Genomic DNA, 21,280 nt, shown 5'->3' with positions numbered 1-21,280 from the left:
TGGTGAAGCACCAGCAGGAACCAGGGAAGGAGCACCCCCCATGTCTGACTTGCAAACCCTCCTCGCCCGGCCCTGCCTCCACCAGCCCACCCGTCTGGGGGAGGGGCAAGCGCGGTGCCCGAGGCCTGGAGGCGCCGCCCCGTGTGACCCACACACAAGTGAAGCCACGTTTGTCTTTCAGGTCCAGTATTTCTTCAAGATCCTGGATAACTAGATGTGGAGACGAAGGAGCCGCGGCGCGGAGACGAGGGACTCAGGCACGGAGGAGCACGTTCATTCTTTTATTGTCCACTGTTTGAACCTGACCGAGTACAAGATCAACAAGGGCGCTGCAGTCCTGCGCTAGTACACACGGGGACATGGAGTTGGCTGCGGACAGCACGGACACCGTCTATGGGCTACTGCGTTGCTTTTATAAAGTCCAAAATAAAGGTTTATTTTTCAAACAAGTGACTTTGGTTTATTTCATACATTACACTTTTTCTTGCAGAAAAAAAATAAAATTGTACAACTGCATAAATATAAAATTCTTCCACCATGACAATGGTTAACACATTCATGAAGACACAGCACCAGCACCTGATGCCTCAGAGAAAGGAAAGGAAAACGCTCAAAGCAAACACCTGGGCTGATCCCGGCCGGCGATGGCGAGCCCGCTCTCCTCCGGCATCAGAGCGCGGGGACAGGGCGAGGGCAGGCCAGCGTTCCCTACAGCACAGCACACCCTCCCCGTCCGTGTTTCTCTTAGTGCAGCCCCCCACGACAGCCCCCCAGCCCCGGGGAAAAAAGACCTAACACCACAGGAGAGACTATGGAGTGTGTGATAACGCTCACAGGTGGGTCTTTATCTTTGAAAGAGCCAACCCCCACCCCCCAAAAAAGTACCATGCCAGTTTCATTCCCATTGCATATTTACACCTTGGACAGCAAACTTGCTCACAGAAAGTAGAAAACAGATACGATAAAACATGGCTTGAAAATGACCGGCGTGCGCGCCCCTGGGACGCACACGAACTGAAATGCGCACGCAGCAATGCTCGGGGCAGGAACACTGCTCACCAAGGTCAGTATGGAATCATAATTTACAGTAAAAATGGGCACGTCCCAAGGCTCAATTTGTATTTTTTTCTTTTGTCATTTACAGTAGAATAAATATTTTGTTGCTATTGCTACACTTTAAATTTACATTCTAACCTATGAAATGCGGAAAGCTAGTGTGAAGCATAGAGATTAAGTGTAGGTCCCATACGTATGACAGTTTGTTCAAGACTAGTAGGTTTTTTGTATCTTTTTCTTAACTCTTTAAATGGCTAGTGGGAAAGGTTTGTGCTTGTGATCAGCTCTTAACTTCAATCTTTACATCAAAGCGTCCCTGAAAGCGGTCTTTCTCATTGTACCCAATGTTCTCCCCGTACGCCTTACACTCGACGCGGACCTCCGTGTCCATGGTGAGGTTGGTGAACTGCACGGCCAGCAGGGGCTGCAGGTACTTGGGCTGCAGCAGCTTGCCGTAGTAGGGGTAGTACTGCAGCGGGAAGCCGGGGTAGTTGCCCAGGCCGAAGTACTCCACGCTCCCAACTTTATCCTTGTCCTCGTCCCGCTAGAAACGGAACGGAAATGAGACGTTAAAGGCCCAGGTGCTGGACGGGGCTTGTTCTCACACACACCAGGCCCTCGGTCCTCGGGAAGCGAGCAGACGCTGACGGGGACGCGGCCTTCCCCGACCGGCCGGGAGCAGGTGACCTAACTAACCCTGGAGGACACTGGGACGGGTCTCACAGGCAGCCACGTGGCCTGTCTGTAAAAGCCGCCGTGAGAAATGGTCCCATCGGAGGCGATGGTCCCGCACACGTGGGAACAGCGCCCACCAGTGCTGCTCAGCACAGGCCCGCGGGCAGGGCAGCACGGGAAGGAGCGGCCAGTTTCCGGGCCATCGCTCCTCACGTGCTTTCCTTCCCGGGAGAGGTGTCCATGTCCTCTCGCGCTGCAGGGACTGTGGGGACGGGTCCCTTGCTTCTAAACAAGCCACCAGGCGCCTGCTCTTAGAGCTACAGGGAACGTGTGCTGAGTGTTACCCTGAATCTGCCAATATTTTTAAAAGAAAAACCAAAGACAATTTTTTATGTGAAATCACCAATTAACAAAAAACGTTGGGCTCAAACTTTTCACAGCCCCAATGGGACCAGAGAAGCCCATGTGGGCTGGTCCACCTCTCAGCTCCACAAACAATATTCCTTCCACCTGATTAAATCCAGATTTTCCGCTTCCTCATCCGGGGGGAAATGACACGCGGTTTCACTCTCGTGACATCTTTCTGTCCTTTTAAGAAGTTCTACTCCATAGAGTTACAACTTGACTGACAGAGACTGCTTCCGGGAGCAATGTTTCTTATGTCCCATATTAAAGTTTTACCTCTAATTCAAACAGCCTGCCTCAGTCCCTGTCTGTCTCTCCTCGCCCCGCCCCTGCCGTGCCCCCGCCCCACCCCCGCGCGCCCCCTCAGTAAGTCCCAGCCCTCACCTTGCCGGTGCACTGGACGGGCAGGACATAGGGGTTGTACTTCAGCATTGGAAGACCCTCCAAGGTCTCATTCTTGGGAGGCTAAAAATAAAACCCACATTGGTCAGTAATTCTGTAAATAACTTTTAATGCTCCCTCCCTCCAGCATGCCCTTCCTCTTCCTCCCCTCCAGTGGGGGCACTGCCCCGGGGCATTCCCGCTGTGAGGGGCGCCCAGTCTGCACACAGGCCCTGAATGACGGGGTCCAGGAGGGGTCCATCCTTCAAGGGACCTGAGCACACTTTGAAAATGACTCCTTCCCCGACACAAGATGCACACACACAGCCTCGCACGCAGTCAGACAGAAAGGGCAGGCCCCTGGACCGTATGGCACTAATACTCTGGCCTAGCCTCTGCGTGACACCAGAAAGGAATGATCTAGACTGGACTCTCAGAACTCCCTGCCAGCAATCCCTGCAACGTTCAAAACAGGAAGACAAAACTGGCGGACAGAAGGGCCCGGTTCCAGAAACAAAGGGAGTTTAGGTCATGACTCGATTGCACTGCAGTCGATCCCACCAGGACCTGCTGGCGGCCCCGTGCTTATGGGGGAAGGGCAGCATTAGCTGTTCATGGGAGAATAAGGTCACTCGTTCTATAAAAGCAGAGACACCTGCCACCCCTTGGACCTCAGGACGGCCCCCATTGGAGGCGCAAGCCAACAGCCCGGTCATCAAGTTCAACTCAGATGCTATTCAACGTTAATTCTGCAAGGGAATCCTCATTCAGGAAAATAAACTGTTCTTTCAGATTACCGGTTAGTTTTTAAAAAATACCCTGGCTCCGAGTACCACAACCAGCGTACGGCTCTATGCGCAGGTAGCTTGTAAATATAAAATATCCTTTCCTATTTCTACTCGGAAAGAGTTCACGCTGTAAAAGCCATTCTCCGGCGCTGAGTCCAGGGTGGCGAACTGTCACCCGCTGACCCGGGAACCCACCCCCGCCTCGGAACCCCTGCAGAAAGCGCGACCAGGAGGAGCTGCGGAACCTCAGGTGGGCGCGCACGGTTTTAGGCAGCGCTGCTGGCTGCGCCTCAAAAGCCCTCGCTGCTGTCCGCTCACCCTGCCTCACGCTCTGCGCCACACCAGGCACTGCTCCGCGCGGCACAGCCCATCTGCACCGGGAGGAGCGGGACTTGCCTTGGGTTTGAAGCCCAGGATGCGGTTGAGCTTTATGATGACGCAGGGCTTGCCCTCCTTGTAGCCGTACGACTCGTCATTTATTCCAGAGCAGTTGCCTAGCCACTCAAGCTTGAACCTGCAGACCTTCCGCTCGCCGGGGTCACTGTCGAAGGCGCCTCGGTCTTTGAATTCACTGGGCACACCTGAAAATGCAAGCGCATGGTCACACTGTCCCCCACTTCCTGCCCCGGCTCAGCGGCTGCTCCACCCGGAATGCCGTGTCTGGGTTCGGCCAGGTTCCCAGCACACCAGTGCCGGCACATAACCCCCACCAGCCCCGGCGTGCTCGGTAAGTAGCTCATGACAGCTGGTCTCTGGCAATATTTCTCCGCCTTAAATAATGGATGACTCAGCTGTCGGGAGCCTGAGGGGAAACTGGATCGCCCAGCACAGCTCGGTCCCACGGAGGGCGGACGGCACAGTTAGAACCCAAGCCAGGAGGGTCCCCTCATCTTCAGGACTGGGAGGCCTGGGGTCAGGATTTCCTGGGGCTGTGCCTCTGATTCGCAGGTTAAACAGGAAAGAGGGAAAGAATTGGTTTGCTTCCTTTTCAATCGCCACTCAAGGTTTTCTAAAAATGTTCTTTGGGATTTGAGTTCTTTGCCTTTCACAGCTGTGAGTTCCTACAAATTCTTTCAAATGAGAAGTTTCGTTGGAGCATTTTTTCTTATTCCTCATACCAAACCCAGAGAAAGAAGAAATGTAGATTTCAAAGTCGATACAAAACATCCTGCAGAATACTGAGTCAAATATAATTTATACTTATTTTCAAAGTCACCAATTAACTATTTTCCCTTCCAATGGTAACGTGCCTCAGTTCAATCCATCAGGCCTATGATACTGCAAAGTGAGATGAAAACTTTCAAATTCTAAAGAGAAAAACGTAGTGAATCCCTTTTAACTAGGGAATCTTTCCTAAAGGACTTACAAGGGCAGCCACCCTCCTCATGGGGAAGGGACACCGGCACCCTGCAGGCAAAGGTGGTACTGCTCAGTGCTGGGATGGGATCGGAAGGACTGGCGTGGCATCACCAGCCAGAGGTGTCCTGTCTGGTGGGAAGCCAGTGTAGTTACAGATGGTCCCACCAAGGGCCACCGGGAGGAAGGCCCTGCGCGCCTCTGCAGGGCGAGCTCGGGGGAAGGCGGGAATCTGGAAATACAGGCAATTGCACTTCTCAAAAAACCATGGGCCCGTGGCTGTGGGCTGAGCAGTCAAAAGCAGATGCGTCTAGGTTTTTGAAGACATCGTTCAAAGGCAGTAGTAACACCTGAGGATACATTGTTTCCCCCACTGCGACCAAGCCTGAACCATAAAGTCTCCCTGCTTTAGAAACACACAAAATGGCACTGGTCTGGTCGCTCTGTTGGCTGGAGCGTCATCCGGTACCCCGAAAGGTTGTGGGTTCGATTCCCGATCAGGGCACATGCCCAGGTGTGGGTTCAATCCCCAGTGGCTGGAGCAACCAATGTTTCTCACTTGCATCAATGTCTCTCTCCACTCCCCCTTTCCTCTCTCTCTCAAAGAAATCAATTTTAAAAAACTGCCCCTCAACATGACCATAGGGCAATCTGTCATTATCCCAGGAGTGTCGTTCAATGCTTAAATAACAGAAATGGGGATGGAATGAACCCACCACAGCAGCCAGAGTGAGTGACTTACTGCCACAGTCTTCAAAAATCATGTCGTCCTTCTGCGCGGAGTCCTTGTACTTCTCCAGGAAGCGGACGATGTTCAGCACGTACGGCTCGTAGGTTTCGGGCTTGCTGGGGTGGAAGGAGATCTCGGTCTTCTGGATCTGAGGAATCTGTGTCAGTCCTGGGCCAGGCAGAGAAAGAAACACAGACGATCACCAGCGAGAAGCAAGTCAACCGAGAGAATCCACGGACGGCAGAGTCTCTGCGGACACACACCCTGCTCATCCCGCCTGCCTAAAGGGACGGGTTCGATCTTCACTCGTGAAATCACTCGGCATCCAGAACGGCGTCACATCTCATGATCGGTATTATCCCCATGTTATGAATGAAAGCACTTCTTGCACAGAGAGGTCAAGCACCTGGCCCAAGGTCACAGAGGAAGAGGTGGGACCGGGGTTCCAACCTACCACGCCGACATCCAAAGCCGGTCACCTGCCCAGCGGTCCCTCGTGCGCACACGCCACCCCTGCTCTGTCTGCACAGGTGCCCTCCCGCCTCACGGTGGGCCTTGCACCTACAGGTCCCCCCCTGCCAGTGAGGTCAGGCCACTCCAAGCCCCACAAGACTCCTAGACCGACGTGTGCACAGCAGCGCACGGCCCTCCCAGGGGCAACGGGGAGTGCCCGTCACAGTGGGATTCTAACCCGGACGCAGGTGAATGCAAGATGCCTGGCCACGCCAGAAATCCAGATAAGCCACGAGGAACTTTTAGATAAGCATGGCCTACATGCTACATGGACACGTACTACATACATTACATGGGACGCCCACCTAAAAGATCACCTGTAAGTGATCTTTAGCTCAAATGGAGTTGCACCTCCCGTATTTTTATTTGCTAACCTGGCAACCCTACTCTAGTCCCCAGTCCCAGACCTGCCCTCTGTGCCAGGCAGACTGCGCATGGCCCCCTTCCTCCGGCACCACGCAGACGGGAAAACAGTGACATGACTGAAGCAGAAGCGACCACGGGTACGGCTGTTTTCCTAGCCCTTGAGGCTGGCTTTGAGCTTTGAGGTGGGGAGTGAGGAGGCCCCGCCTGGGGCTGACTGGGCCATGCTTCCCCCGCGCGCAGCTCCCCAGGGGAAAGGGAGGGTGGCCAAGACAGACGACTCCAGGAGTGACATTAGGAATCTTCCAAAGGCTGATGCGGAACCTGAAGGAGCCGGGGACGAAGCTGTCAATGGGAGGGAGGGAGTCCAGGGGAAGTCAGCAGAACTCGCTCATAAAAACAAAATGTTTTAAATCTTTGCTTAAAAATAAAGGAAGGTTACTACAATTAAGATAATGTTTAGACCCTGGCCAGGTGGCTCAGTTGGTTAGATTATTGTCCCAACACACCAAGGTTGTAGTTTGATCTCTGGTCAGAGCACATACAAGAATTGACCAGGCAGTCGGGCAGGCGCGGCTCAGTGGTTGAGCATCGACCTATGAACCAGGAGGTCACGGTTTGATTCCTGGTCAGGGCACATGCCTGGGATGCGGGCTCAATCCCCAGTCGGGGGTGTGCAGGAGGCAGCCGATCCATGATTCTCTCTCATCATTGATGTTTCTATCTTGTTCTCCCTCTCCTCTCCCTTCCTCTCTGAAATCAATAAAAATATATTTAAAAAACCAAACAAAACACTCAACCAGGCCGTACATGGATGGTGGAACAACAATTCGATGTTTCTCTCCAAGATCAATAAATAAAACAAAATAATCTACATTTTTTTAAATGCTCCAAACCATAGACAATTGTATGACCAAAGGAATTTAAATGTCCTCTGAACACTCTTTCTACGATAACTGGGGAAATCTGGCTGTGGGATTTGTGCTCAGAGGCACCTGGGTACCACTGACAGCTACCCACCAAGATGAAGAGGGAAATGAGCCCAGGTGAGGAGGGGCTCTCCTGGGACCTGTGTCTGGGCCAGCAGGTGCCTGGGCCCCGCCCCATTGTCGGAAGGCCTGCGAGCGGTGGGCCTAACTGGTCTGAACTGCAACAAGACTCTTACGTCGAGGTGACCTTCGTGGCCCCCAGGAAACAGGCAGCCAGGGCCAGGGGTGTCACCGAACCCGGGAGAGTGGGGTCCTCCCAGAACAATCAAGAGTGGGGGCGTGGGGTCCTCCCAGAGCACTGAGTGGGGGCGTGGGGTCCTCCCAGAGCATCCGGAGTGGGGGCGTGGGGTCCTCCCAGAGCACTGAGTGGGGGCGTGGGGTCCTCCCAGAGCACTGAGTGGGGGGAGTGGGGCCAGAGGGTCACTCCCCAGGGTCCCCGGGAGAGCCAGGGCCAGGCGGGCACCGGAGAACTCAGGCAAGGCCTCTGAGTCTGCGGGCAGGAGGCTGGGAGACCCATCCCAGGTAGAGACCCACCCAGGATTCTGTGTGGTGGGGACAGAAGTGGGCAAGACCAGCAGGCAGGGCAGACAGTCCCCGGCTGGGGAAGCAGAGGCGGGAGGGTGGTCACAGAGGGGAGCACAGGAGAGCGGCCTCCCTGAACCTCAGGGATGGATGGGAGCGAGGGGAGGACTGGCCGGCAGACCTAAGGGACCTCAGGGTGACTGGTACCACCATGCCGTCCACAGTCCATCAGCAGAGCGGGTGACACAGCAAAAACCAAATTGCTAACAAAATGTCAGCGAGCCTGGACCGAGCTTTGGAGAGCCTCACGGACAGTCAGAGCGGAAGTGAGCCCTGGAGCTCGGGCGGAGGTAACCCCAGGACCTGAGCTGCGAGGTGAGTCCCAGGTCACGGCCCCGCTGGCCTGGCGCTCCCTCACCGCCCCTGCCTCTCGCCTGCACCCACCCCTCAGGCTCTCCCAGACCAAAGGGGGCGAGGAGGTGGGACCAGCAGACACCTTTCATTCCCCGCGATGCCGCCAGGGTCTCTGCCCGGACCCATAACACGCGGGAGCCGAGGCACCAGCGGCCGCGTCAGCGCCTGGGCTTTCACCCCGGGGCGCCGGCTCCGTGCACCCTTCATCCCGGAGCGCGTGGCCCAGCGACATCTGCGCTCACCCCGGGCTCAGCCCTTCTATGAGCAGCCAGCGGCGGCCCTGCTGCTCACCACCTCAGGTGTGATCTACGCAGAGGCAGGTGCCACTACATGCAAAAGGCACCGATGGCCAGAGAGACAGCTCGTCTCGTCTCCCCCGAGGCACCAGAAGGGGTAAGGAGCAATGACAACCCAGGAATGGAATCACACGTTTCCCGAGCCCGAACCCCCCAGGCAGCGTGGCGCACAGGCCACGCCCCATCAAGCCTGTAAGATACGAGAGAGAAATGCAGATGGAAGGTTCTGGAAGAATCCTTTGTTCTGTGCAGAGAAGCACCAGAAACTGGTGACACCAGGAAGCAGGAGGCCACAGGGACAGCTGAGCGGGGTTGGAATCTGTGGTGTGGCGGGTCAGACCTGGGCGGAGGCCTTCCCGGCAGAGCCTGGGTGTGAGGGGCGGGGGCTGAGTCCCCAGGGCAGGGCTGAGTCCCAGAAGCCCAGCCCCGGCCCCTCTTCCACAGCTGGAGCTTCCCTCGCGGCCGCTGAGGCCTGAGCTACTGGCACAAGCCTCGGTGACATCCTTCCGGAAAAGCCACTTCTCCTGTGGATGTTCCCAGAACAGCAGCACCAATGGTCTGGGTTTAGGCCATGCGATCGCTCTCCTGAACCCTCCCCTGAGGAGCACAAGACAGAGCGCTCTGCTCTCCTTCCTCGGGTTCTGGAGGTCTCCCTGCCACCCCCTCGCTGCCCTCGTCCAGGGCCTGCGGTGGAGGGCTCGCTCCTGAAGCCAACGGGGTCCAGCTGTCCGCCTGGACAGCCTTAGCTCGGAGACTCAGGCCTCCGAACGCTGGAAACGCATTCCCCTTCTCACAGTGATCCCCTAAAGCAGTGACACCCCCCAGGAGCCGAGGAGGCCCCGGACACGCTGTCTACATCCTTTCAGTTACCTTGACATTCTCAGACGAATGGGGAGAAAGAGAAAGGAAGGGGCGGGGGGGCAGCCCGTTCACCTTGGGCCCCACGTGGGCCGGTTCTCCTTCCTGGTTTCCACCCACTGCCCACTCCGGACGGCCAGTCCCGGTGTGGACAAGGACGCGCTGTCTGCGGTGGTCACTCCAGACCGACAGCAGGACACCCAGTCCGGCTGTGGTTTCCGGTGATAGTCCAGGAAACAGCTGACCTGCGGCCCCTCCGTCTCCGAACTGGAGTTAACCGTGCTGAGCTCTGCCTGGCTTTGCAAATGTGACCCTTTGCCTTCAAGTACGTCTTGATTATAACTTAATGGAGACCCTAAAAGCCTGACGTGATCATTAGGATGTGGAGATTTTAACATCTGGCTTTTAGGGCTGTTGTCAGCTTCACATAGGATTTGGAAACCACGCACCTCGCACTGGTCCCCGGCCCTGAGACACAAGGAAACGCACCCTCTGGCGTTAGTGGGTGTTCGTAACCCGAGGGGAACGCAAGTCCGAGAAGGGAAAGGAAGGAGAAAGAGGCTTTTCACTAAGAAAGAAGTATTTTGTGTCCAATAGGTTTATAAAATGTATCAAGCTGACAATTTCTCAACCTACTCGTGAGTGTGAAGTATGTAAGTGAGACCACAGCCACTAGGACCTTGTAGCGGTGACTCAGATGAAGCCCGGAGCACAGAGGCGGGCGCCTGCCGAGCGGTCCCTCTGGAACGTCACAGACCTAGTGCCGCTGGCCGACTGGTGTGAGGATTCTTTCATTGGAAAATTTTCTGGAAGTTTGTAATAATTTGAAAAACTCACAGATGAATGATATTTATGGGTTTTATTTTGCCTCTGCAAGTTCAGGCAAAAATATTGTATTCTACAAATACTTTTTTTAGAATTAAGAAAAAGTTAGGTATGTCATGAATGCATAAAATATATGTATGTATTTTCTCTTCCATATGATTTTCTTAATAACATCTTTTCTCTAGCTACTTTATCGTAAGAACACTAGGCAATACATGTAACACACCAAATGTGTTAATGGGCTGTTTATGTTCTCGGAAAGGCGTCTGGTCCACAGGCGGCCATGAGCGGTAAGTTTGGGGGGAGTTAAAAGTTAGATGTGGGTCTGCCATTGCACAGGGGAGTCAGCGCCCTAACCCTCATGTTGTTCAAGGTTCACCTGCACTCTCTCCAAATAAGCCTCTTTCTCCATAGAAACCTCAGGCAGGGACCCATCTGACCACCAAGGGCAGAGAAACACTAGTCAATACATCCACGGACACATTACCTGCATATCCTGTCTCTCCTGTGCATTGAGAAGTAATTTTCAATAAAAAATGGGGGGTATGTTTCATACACACACACACACACACACACACAGACCCGTACCTATGTACACTTATACACTTACATACACATGCACACTCATATGTGTGCACACATACACATAACACACCAAAATGTGTGCACACACATGTGCATGCACTCATACGTGTATACACATATACATGTGCATGCTCACACTTGCACACATACATACATGTATGCATACATGGATGTATAGACTCACACATATGTACACACATGCATGTGCATGCTCACATTTGTACATACACACTTGCACACACATGCACACCTATGTATAGACTCGCACATGTGCACATGTACATGTGCATAGACGCGTGTACATGTACGTGTGTGCATACATACATTTGTGTGCATGTAGTTTCCCCCTTCAAATGCCACTAAGATATTTATGGGTTTTATTTTGCCTCCGCAAGGCCAGTATCAGTTTCCCTAACGACACAGGAAGGGTAAAGGGGAAGCCAGCAGCCTTTGCCTCACCTCCCGCCTCAGGCTCGGCTTTGACAGTGACCAGGGACCACCCAGACTCAAGGCCCCCCTCCAGGCAGCTCCCTGCGGCCCCCTCCAGGCAGCCCCCCATGTCCTCCTCCAGACACCCGGGAATCTGCTTCCTTTGAAAAGTCCTTGAGAGACGAGTTGCTGGACTGTCTCCGCAACCCATCTGGACGTTCAACAGCCCTTGGTGGACGGGCCTCTTCTTCCGCCCAAGATACATGCCATGGTCGCTGGGTGGAGGCACTGCCTGGGCCCGCACACTCACCCCCCGGTGAGCTGGGGGCAAGGACCAGCGGCTGTCTGACAGCGCACGGTTTCACAGGGCGGCGCGGACGTCTGTGCGGCTCCCAGTGAAGGTGTGGCTCTCACAGCGGGGAAGAGAAACCAAGAGGCAGCTGCTACATCTTACGTTAACTGTGCCTCCCGTCCAGGCCGAGCTGAAGGACAGGCACAGCCGTGTATCTGCCTCGCCTGGATACAAAACAAACGCTGGCTACGGGGCCGATGTCCTGAAATGGGACACCGCGTTAGACCTGCTGTGTGATTATGTCTATTCATGCGTGGATGTGGGGAAAGGTATGCTTTCCTGGTTGGAAGCCACTAGAAAATACTTCCCTACCCCTCCTCCCCTCCGGGTCACATGGGCCCTGGGGTCACGAGATTACTAGGATGAGGACACTGAGGCAGCCGCCCCCACGCATTGCACCACCTGGGGTCGGAGGCCCTGAGGCCGGTGCCCTGTACACCCCCGCCCCCCCCACGCCCCTGTTCCCCTACCGGAGCCTCCTGGTCTCTTTATCAGAGCAAGACCCATTTTTCTGGGGCTCCAAGAACTTTTTACGCTAACCACCAGGCTTCCTGTGCACCCAACTGGGCTTATTGGCTGTATCCTTGTCTTTAGAAATGAAGAAACAGCAGCATGGGCAGGTGGTGAAACCACTGAGGCTGGGGACCCTGAGGAACAGGAACTGGAGTTTGCAGCTGCAACCCTTTACTTAGGAAATCCTGCCCCTCCCCGCCCCCGCCCCCCCAGTGCCACCCATCGCGGCCTGGAGCTCAGAGGGTCCATCAGAGAGGGAGCGGGAGGGGGCACGAGAGGCTGGTGTGTTTGCTCATCATTTCTGCTCACAGATCACGAACTGGTGCCGTCTCATCGGAAACGGCAGAAAAACCCCTTCTTGGCTTCGAAGAAATAATTCCTCCAAAACACAACGAGCAAACGGTTCCAATTCCCCCAGAGGTTTAAGGCAGGCGTCCTCAAACTGCGGCCCATGGGCCACATGTGGCCTGCCGGGTGCCGCTGCCTGTCCCGCTTAGCAGCCGACTCATCCCGGGCCCGCAGTGCGCATAGGAATTTGTTCATAGTTTGTTTTTTAAACTATAGTCCGGCCCTCCAACGGTCTGAGGGACAGTGAACTGGCCCCCTGTTTAAAAAGTCTGAGGACCCCTGGTTTAAGGGAAAGGCAGTCATCCGAGTGATGTCGTTGGGAAAAAGTCAATTCTGATGGTTGCGATGACGTATCAAGTAACCACTCATGTGAGCTGGAGCAGCAGTGCCTCGGACCCTAACAGACTTGGAGACGAGATGTGCCCCTTGGTCATCAACACGCAGCCGAGGCCGCGGGAGGGGCTGTGAGGTCTGGCTTCGCCACCCTGTTCCCCACCTCGGTTCTGGTTACTGTCCTCCCAACAACGAGCCACGTGCCCTGAGCCCTCGCACTTCAAAGCAAAACAAAGCCACCCCAACCTTGCGAGGAAGGACAAGAGTACAAGTTCATACCTGCTCAGCAGGAAGCCAGAGCTGGATCCACCTTCCCTGGGCCCACGGGCCACGCACAGGGACCTTCCTTCATGCCCCTGCTGCTCAATGGCTGGGGGCAAGGACCTAGGGGCAAACCAGGGCTGGGCCTGGGGGCGTGCATGTGGGCCTCGGCCTGTCCAGAGCGCCCCCCCGCATCATAGGGAGAGGGCAGAGCTGACACCATGGCGACGCCCCTAAGAGGTGTGCCTGGGCCATGGGCATCGGTATTCTAAAGGGAGATTACAGAACTACAATTTACTTGGTTTTCAAACATGTTTACTATTCCAATTTCTCCCAAAAACTTTTCACAGAAAGCCAGGATTCTATTAACCTCAGGAAATGTGAGTGCACAAAGCGCCTGTTGTATCAGCCACAGCTCAGCCTGTCCCGGGGTTATGGAACGGGGCTGTTAATAGCGACCTTTTAATGCCACCGGTTTGCCTTACCTATACTTACTTAATCCTCCGAGGACAGATTCCCACTTTGCAGATGAGAAAACTGAGGCTTAGTGAGGGGAAGCAGTGCGAGCAGTTATGTCCAATTCCAGAGACCACCTTCCCTGTCAGGTCAGCGCTACTGTGCACGTAGGTGGAATGGCTCAGCACCGCATTCAGGTGTAGGCTGGGCAAGGTGAAATTGCCACCGGCAGCCACTCTGACCCACAAGAACAGCAATTTAATATGTCTCAACAGAACATTTCCACCGAGGCTCTAGCCCGGGCCTCCCAGGCCAAGTGGGCAGGTCTGCTCCAATATCCTACAGCAACAGCGCTTCGCAGGAGCTCAGGATCGCCCCAGCGCCAATGGCCACCACTGCCCAGGAGACTGGCCGTGGCATCTGTGTTCCCTTGACCTGAGTTTCATTTTGTAATCTAGTCCCGAGACTCGTGGTCAGCCTGTCGGCTTATCCAGTGTCAGAGACACGCAGGGCCGAATGCTCTGCCCAGCTACTTCCCTTGGCCGCGGTCACACGGTTCCGCGTGCACAGGGCGGGCCACGCCCGGCCAGGCCAGGCTGCTGCTAGACCTCTAATTCAGTCAAACATGGCCTCCATTTGTCTTCCATCACGCATTAGGTTCGTTTGCTGAAAACTACTATTTTCCCTCTTTAAATGTCAAAGAGAGGCTTAGAGACATTAAGTTGAAGACCCAAAATGGCCAGGGTTTTCTTCTACACATTTGTTCTGCCTGCAGCCTGAAGGACAGCTTCGGCCTATCAAAGGTACAGACCGCTACGACCTGCCCTCCACGATGCCAGGAGGAGGGCGCAGGGGCCCCTGGGAGCACCTCAGCAGGCGGAGCTCTGCGACCTGGCCACCCCCTCCAGGCTGCCAGGGTTTGCAAAGGAATGCCACGTCCCTTGGCAAGGCCACGGATAGAGGGGGCTTGGCCTAGACTCCCCTGGCAAAGTGAAGGGCGAGGTGTGGAGGAAAAGGAGAGACGGAGAAACGACAAAGAGCCCCGGTGACAGGACAGGGAAGCGGGAGGATGAGGCCTGTGACTCAGCCACAGGACAGGACCGCATATTTCCAAGATGAGCCACCGGGATTCCTTTGGGCCAGGGACCGCAATGGTTGTGAGGACGCTAAATATAGGCGCTAAGCATGTGCCTTCAGGAAGGCTGGACGGGGCGGGTGGCGGGAGGACCAGCGCCTCAGCCAGGGGTTTCCCAGCAAGATCATCTGCAAGGTCACCCGCAGGATCCCCATGAAAAGGCAGACTTGGCTTCCCCTTGAAAGTAGCAGTTCCTTCTGCACAGAACACGGAGGAGATGTGGACCATGAGCAAAGGCTGACTCCAGAGTTCACACCGTAAAGGACCATTTTCTAAATGTGGCACATGAGACAAGATGCTTGACTTTCTGGTCAACTGTGGTTGTAAATATAAGAATTCTTCTAAAATAGCATCATTATTGAAAAATAGCTTTCAAATGGCAAATAAAAGGTCTATACAAATTTAAACTGTGATTACTGATGCCCCCATAACACTGGAACAGAAGAGGACGGGGAAGGCATACCACGCTTTACTGTGGCGGACGTTTCCCAGAATCCCCTGCAGCCTCCCACAGACCCCCTCTCCTTGGGGATGTTGCTGGAAACGGGGAGCCAAGCGGTGTTTTAAAGGATTTCTCTGAGTCACAGTCCCCTCGAGACAGTGTGTAGGAGCCCCCTAACGGCCTGTGGCCCACAGGGACCCAGGACGGAGGCCGGCTGGAGCCCCATGGCCGGTGGCGGGGAGCGGAGAGATGCCCCCTGCGGCTGGGCTTTGCCTGCAGCGAGGGCAGGAGCCGGACACAGAGGGGAGCTGCTGCTTGTCCCCGCAGGCTGTGTCCTGCGGCCTCACGGACGGCTGTCAGAGAATCCGCTTCCACAGACAGCACCCCCGTCCCCCTCGGGAAGCACTGAGCGTACGCACGCTCACGTTACCTGGCGGGGCCACGCGGTCCTGGTAGGTGGGCTTAAATTCACTGATCGTGAGCAGCAGCACCTGGATGGTCCCGATGAAGATGCCGGCCAGGCAGCCGTAGAAGATCAAGTAGAACAGAAGGATCTTAACTGCAAGGAGAGCAGACAGGACAGATGCTGTGATGCAGTCACGTGCTCAGAACGCCCCTCGAATCTTCCCAGAGAAGCGTGCACGCCCTCCTCCCCCACCCCACCCCCGCCTGGGCCTGCAGGGCTCCTGCTCCAGCACTGACCAGTATGACAGGCGGGGGGAGGGGGGGCTGCCTCCATTGTGGTGTGCCTGTCAGGGGGGGTTGGGGGTATAAGAAATGTTCATGAAGGTCGCCCATGAAATCCAGGGCCCTGTCTGTGCTTCTGCAACGCACTGCAAATGACAGCCTCTTCCCACAGAAACCTGTGCGCTGTGCCTGCTTAGCCCCGACATTTCCACCTCACAGCCATGCCTTTGCTGCTCGTTCAAGCGCACAGCGCTGCGACAGCAGGAGTGCCCCCGGCCCAGGCAGCTCTCCTGCTCGTCACTCGTCACTAACACCCAGGCTTCCCTCTGGGCGCACCAAACCAGAAAAAGAGAAAACGCAGCCCTGGCTGGTGTTGCTCAGTGGGTAGTGCGTCGGCCTATGGACTGAAGGGTCCGGGTTCGATTCCGGTCAAGGGCACATGCCTGGGTTGTGGGCTTGATCCCCAGTGGGGGGCATGTAGGCAGCAGCCCATCAATGATTCTCTCTCATCATTGATGTTGCTCTCTCTCTCCCTCTCCCTTCCTCTCTGAAATCAATAAAAATATATTTATAAAAGAAAAAAAGAAAATGCACTCGTAAAAATGGCCAGCATGTTTGTATTTCATCCTCAGACTGGACCCAGAATAATGACTAACTTGAGCTGCATTTTCTTTTTCCCAGGACAGCAGAGGCTGAGATAGCTGAAAAAGCAAAAAAGCCAAAAACCCGGGCCGGAGGCTCCCTGAGCTATCAGTTACAGGTTTACAAGGATTACCTCCCGATTAGCTGCATGGTAACAGGCTGTACCAGGCGCGGCCCGGCAGCCTGCGCCAGCCAAACAGCTCAACGCGAATGCAAAGTGGGGAGAAGTGAGCCGTGAGGTTACCGTCTGCAACATGACTGCAGAGGGGCCCTTGGTGGCATCTAAAAAAGGTCCAGTTCGCATGCATGAGGTGCGGGGTCCTTGGGAATAAGCTACAGAACAAACGTGTTATTGAAAAGAAGTGGACCAGGGTGGTGAGAGGGACCTGTGTGTGTGTGTGGGGGGGGGGGGGGGGCGGTTAATACGTGCGGGTGGGCATTAGCCAGGTCTCCATCCATTTAAAACCCCAGCTTTCCTATCAGCAAGTAATCCTACTAGAGAGTTGTTAAAATAAGCAAACCATGCCAAAAGAGCACCCCGAAGTGATTAATTATGACCCTTTCAGAAGAAGGGGGCCAGGCAGAGGCCAGCAAAGGAAAAGGCAAAGGCGGCCGAAGGCAGAAGACAGCTGCCCAGCTCCATCGCTGCTCCCGGCCAGCAAGGGTTAAGCGCTGCTCCGTATCCAGGCAGCGGCAGGCAAATGGCAAGGCTGTGACGTCAAGAGATCTGGAAAATTTTTCCAGCGGCTGCTCCGAAGAGGTGCAAGGCTGGTGCGTGCTGCCCCCACCTCGGCTGTGCTCTTGGCTCAGCCACACTGGCTTCCAACGCCCAGAGCCTTTCTAGACCCTCCCTGGGACCCAGATACCCACGCTAACCACACGAGAAGGTGCATAATGGAGGCTGCCATCTACAACACGAACGCAGCTGGGGGGAAACAGGGCACTGGCCAGCCACGCTGATTACACTTAAGATGCAGATGTTCAGGTTGCCCAAGGCGGGCCCAGAGGGAAGCGGGAGGCGAGGAATTCCCCTCTTGCTCCGAGGTGTCACTTAGCAAAAGGTGCCCAGGTGCCTCGGTGCAGCCACTGGGGGGGGGGGGGGGGGGCGATGCAGGTCTGGCGGGGCCTGCACAGACCCCCAGGGGCTGCTCAGAGAGAGCTGGGCAAATGGTACCAGCCAGCCAGGGCACAGGGGGCAGGCTGTAGAGGCATTTTTCTCTTATGCAGTTTTTCTTCCTTTTAAAAATTACAGATAATATAAAGGTTGTCCAAGGGGGGGAGGGGAGGACCCTTCAAAGGGGTCACAGAGAGAAGGAAAACAGGAAACCTGCAAGTCCTGTTAACGCAGTAAAGGCGGGGGGGCGGGGGGCACAGGTGATCTGCATTAACTTAAAAGGTGGGACTTTCTGCCAAGGTTTCCGCAGCAGGTGACGGGAGGCTCCTGAGCCCCTGGGTGACAATCTACCTGTAGGCGAGACTGAGCCCAGGGCGCCCTGCCCGAGTCCCGAGGGCGCCATGCAGGCCAGTGCTGCAAAGGTGGCCTTTCCCCATGGGAGGCCATCGCCGCCTCCTCTGCTGCCGAGGCTCTGACCTTTCCCACACCGCCCGGCGCGGCGGACATGTTAGCACAGAGCAGACCCTGGAGCTCCAGCCCTGCACCTGCCCAGGGAAACGAAGGAAAGATGGGCCAGGCACACACGGGTCCTGGTGTCTGCATCCATCCATTGTGCAGGGTGGACCCGAGACACAAACATTAACACATTCATTCCCTCTCTCCCCCTCTCCCTCTCTGCCCTCTCTCTCATGGAGGTGCTGTCCCCTTAAATGTCGGCTTAAGAACCAGTACTTCCATACAGCTTTACCCTCCAAAGCAAATATTATTCTGCGATTGGAATGAGGAAAAAATATATATATTTAATCAGGGAGGGGGGGACACGAGAGGGCAAATTTCGCAATATTCCCAGAGTCAATGCGGCCACGGCCCATGCCAAGGCTGGGGACAGCCCACCAGGGCAGGGAGGTTCTGGGGACTGGGAGAAGGGGGCCCCTCCGCAATGCACCCCCACCCCCAGGCCTCCTTCAAGCCACCAGCAGTTGCTAGAAGATGGCCCTGGCAGGAGCTGTTCAGCCACACACCCTGACTTCCAGGTTCCCTCCACGTTAGGAAAACGCAGAGGAGCTATGGCAGCCACCCCACTGAAGAACAGTCTCCCCCAAATACAAGAAAACATAAAATACGAGAGAAGAGCCATCTCCGTGAAGATCTACATGTAACACGGCTCAAGGGCACCCGTGTTCCAGTAACACCTTGGGATGAGGTTTCACCTTGACTAACCTTGAAGGGTGATGCATTATTAACCCTTCACTTTTCCATCAAGAGGGGCCTACACCACAGACTGCATTTTCTTTTTCTTTATAAAAAACCCATAGATTCTGGCTTCTTCCATTTCAAAATGTCAGCCAAGCACTATTTCCCTGACTCATTCTGCTGATGCCCACAGTCTCCCAGTCAGGACCCTACGCCGGCTCCTGTCCGGGCTCCCTCGGGCTGCAAGGGGGTGCAGGTGGTGCCCATGATGGTGGTGATGATGATACCAGATGGGAGGGGGCAGTGATGCAGCAGGGGGAGTCCCTCCCTCTCTCACTGCAGTCACGACTCAGATTTGCCTACAACTCTGCCCTTCAAAATGACCTTTAAACACACACACACACACACACACACACACACACACACACACCTATGTCACCCTCCAGGTGCAGGGAGGCAGAAGACACATGTGGTATTTAATTTTCAGTGGGGGTTGTGGGGGACGTATCCAGCTAAGCTACAGGCTGCCCAAAATCTTACACAATGACCTGCTTGTGCCATTGTGCATGTACTCCTCAAGAACCCTTCACCATAATCCACTCCGCACCAATGCCGCAGCTCGGTGTAGACATGGAAATCAACCAGACCTTGCGGCGATTCAGGGCCCTGGCGGGCTGTGCTGGCTCGGGGGAGGTCGCGGGGGACTCTGGGCATCGCTCTGAAATACTGCAGTGGGGATGGTTCCCGCCCGCGCCCGGAGGCACATATTTAGACTAGAAGGCGCTAAAACACGCAGCCTCGCCTGCATTACGCCCGATTACCCTCATCCTCACACCTCCTTGTTGTTTTTTAAGGACTTGGGACATGACCATTGGGAGAGACCCATCTAGTTTCCCATGCCTGACCATTCCCAGCAGGGAAGGTCTCGATCGATAGACCGCAAATTACCAAAACAAGACCGCTACGGTACGGAGAACCCTCCGCCTGGCGCTCGGCCCCCACCCCGCGCCGGCGCCGGCTTCCCGCAGTCCGCACTGGGCGACCAGCCCGCAGCGCGACGCCCCCACCCTCCACGGCGCGCGGTGCAGAGCGGTCCGCAGGGGATGCGCCGCCCTAGAGACAGGCGCTGGGGAGAGAGCTGTGGACCCCGTACTTACACCAGCTGCCACCGGTCCTGCCCAGAAACTCCTTCTTCTCCGAGTTCCAAATGAATTTCTTCCAGCTGCCCTCCTCCTTGGCTTTTCCGCGGGCCATGGTGGCGGGTCAGCAGCTGCCGCGGGGCTGCAGTGAGACTGCGGCGTGCGCCCTGGTCCGCTGCCGCTCGGCGCCTGCCGGGATCTGCGCAGGCTGCACCCGCCGCTGCCGCTGCGGCGCTCCGAGTGCCAGACGCGCCTCGGAGGAGCAGGAGCGAGAGCGAGAGCGAGAGCGAGTGGGGGGAGGAGGCGGGGGCGGAGGGCGGAGGGAGGGACCGCGGGCTGGGCGGCTCCGAGCCCCGCACCTATTGGTGGGCACGCGGCCGCTCACGGGCTCTCTTTGGTCCACCACCCGCTCCTCTTGCCCTTGGAGCTCGGGGGGCTCCTGGAGCCCGCAGCTGCCACTCTTGCTGCCACTGGGAACGCGAACTGGGCCCCCGCCTCCGGTGACCTCTGCGGAGACGGCCGGGGCCGGAGAAAGTCAGAGGGAAGGACGGACAAACGGACTGGAGCCCGGCACGACAGCGGCGCCGCGAGCCGAGCAATTGGCGGAGGGCGCACGCTCTACCTTTACTATATACCGCGCCGCGGCGCCGCGGGACCCCGCCCACTAGCGGCCAAGCTGGCCAATCGCCGGGGCGGAGGGGCGGGGCCCCGGGCCCGGGGGGGCGGGCGTGGGGCCGGCACAAAGGAGCCGCGGTGGCGAGAGGGGTAGGCAGGCGCGCGGGGGCGCGGAGAGGGGCGGCGGGAGTGAGCTGGCGGAGTCGCGCCGCCCTCTCCTCGCTCCGGCCCAGCGCCCACCAGCCCCTCTGTCGTGCAGGGTCTTGCACCTGCGTCGCCCGTCGCCCCGCAGACTCCCGGGGCCCCGGCCCCGCTGTACTGATCTAGTCCCGTCCGCGCCCGCTCTCCCAGCGCGCGCTCCTGGTTTCCTCTGCCGCAGGTCCACCCTCCTAGGCCCGGGCGGGTGGGGAAGGTCATTCCGGGACGCCTAGGAGTCGGGGACTCTGCCCAGCTCCGCCCCGCCTCCCCGCTCCTGCACCTGCCGCCCCCTGGGCGCTCCCCGCCACTGCGGTTGAAGTTCCAGTCCTGCCCTCCCCTGACTGCCCGGCTGCGCTCCGTGTGGGCGGCCCGAACCACCTCAAGCAGGACACTTGCCAGACGCACCCAGAGCGCAGCCGGGCCGCGGGGCCTGGAAGGTGAAGGAGGCCGACCAACCCCCAGGAAGTCTTCCTTCGGAGACCAATGGCACTGCAAGGCGATTCATGCTAGTCTAGATCCCGGCGACCATGTCTGCACGTGACCCAGCCACCGCGGACTCTCCTTGGTGCGGAGTCCGTGGCTGGTATTTTCACTGACGTGCTTTTGCGCCCCTTTGGGGGTACCGACCGCTTCGTTTGGTTGTGAAATCCCTGGGACGAAAGGGAT

General features: G+C 56.5%; 2 protein-coding genes and 1 pseudogene across 4 annotated transcripts in view; 2 read left to right on the top strand and 1 right to left on the bottom strand.

Moving 5' to 3' along the window:
- The window catches only part of NME7 (NME/NM23 family member 7), a gene marked incomplete at its 3' end in the record, with an annotated part of 105,523 nt that extends 105,080 nt beyond the window's left edge, over window positions 1-443 (top strand). Inside the window, exon 12 of one of the 2 annotated variants that reach the window (XM_080649349.1) lies at window positions 182-443. In XM_080649349.1, the coding sequence (XP_080505475.1) occupies window positions 182-214 (33 nt within the window). Of the gene's footprint in view, window positions 1-164 lie in introns of both variants that reach the window. The other variant, XM_080649348.1, reaches the window with a different exon arrangement.
- Window positions 268-20,788, bottom strand: ATP1B1 (ATPase Na+/K+ transporting subunit beta 1). The gene is made up of 6 exons (XM_080649351.1): window positions 19,820-20,788; window positions 15,456-15,584; window positions 5,404-5,559; window positions 3,702-3,886; window positions 2,521-2,601; window positions 268-1,600 (listed from the first exon to the last, which is right to left on the bottom strand). The coding sequence occupies exons 1-6, from the start codon at window positions 19,914-19,916 to the stop codon at window positions 1,337-1,339; spliced, it is 912 nt and encodes a 303-aa protein (XP_080505477.1). The 5' UTR covers window positions 19,917-20,788; the 3' UTR covers window positions 268-1,336.
- LOC308237215 (zinc finger CCHC domain-containing protein 7-like) overlaps window positions 19,915-21,280 on the top strand; it is a 26,544-nt pseudogene continuing 25,178 nt past the window's right edge. The window contains exon 1 of the transcript in view: window positions 19,915-20,041. The product of the transcript in view is annotated as a zinc finger CCHC domain-containing protein 7-like (transcript). The remainder of the gene's footprint in view (window positions 20,042-21,280) is intronic.

The sequence above is a fragment of the Plecotus auritus genome, assembly GCF_963455305.1.
Source record: "Plecotus auritus genome assembly, chromosome: 12".
NCBI lineage: Eukaryota > Metazoa > Chordata > Mammalia > Chiroptera > Vespertilionidae > Plecotus > Plecotus auritus.
This window is presented reverse-complemented; position numbering and strand designations above follow the sequence as displayed.

Excerpts from the sequence above, each read along its gene's own strand:
- ATP1B1 (XM_080649351.1), bottom strand. The coding sequence starts at position 19,916 with ATGGCCCGCGGAAAAGCCAAGGAGGAGGGCAGCTGGAAGAAATTCATT. Across the intron at positions 2,602-3,701 it reads TCCTGGGCTTCAAACCCAAG|CCTCCCAAGAATGAGACCTT; the intron begins GCAAGTCCCGCT and ends TTTTATTTTTAG. Across the intron at positions 1,601-2,520 it reads CCGTCCAGTGCACCGGCAAG|CGGGACGAGGACAAGGATAA; the intron begins GTGAGGGCTGGG and ends TTCCGTTTCTAG.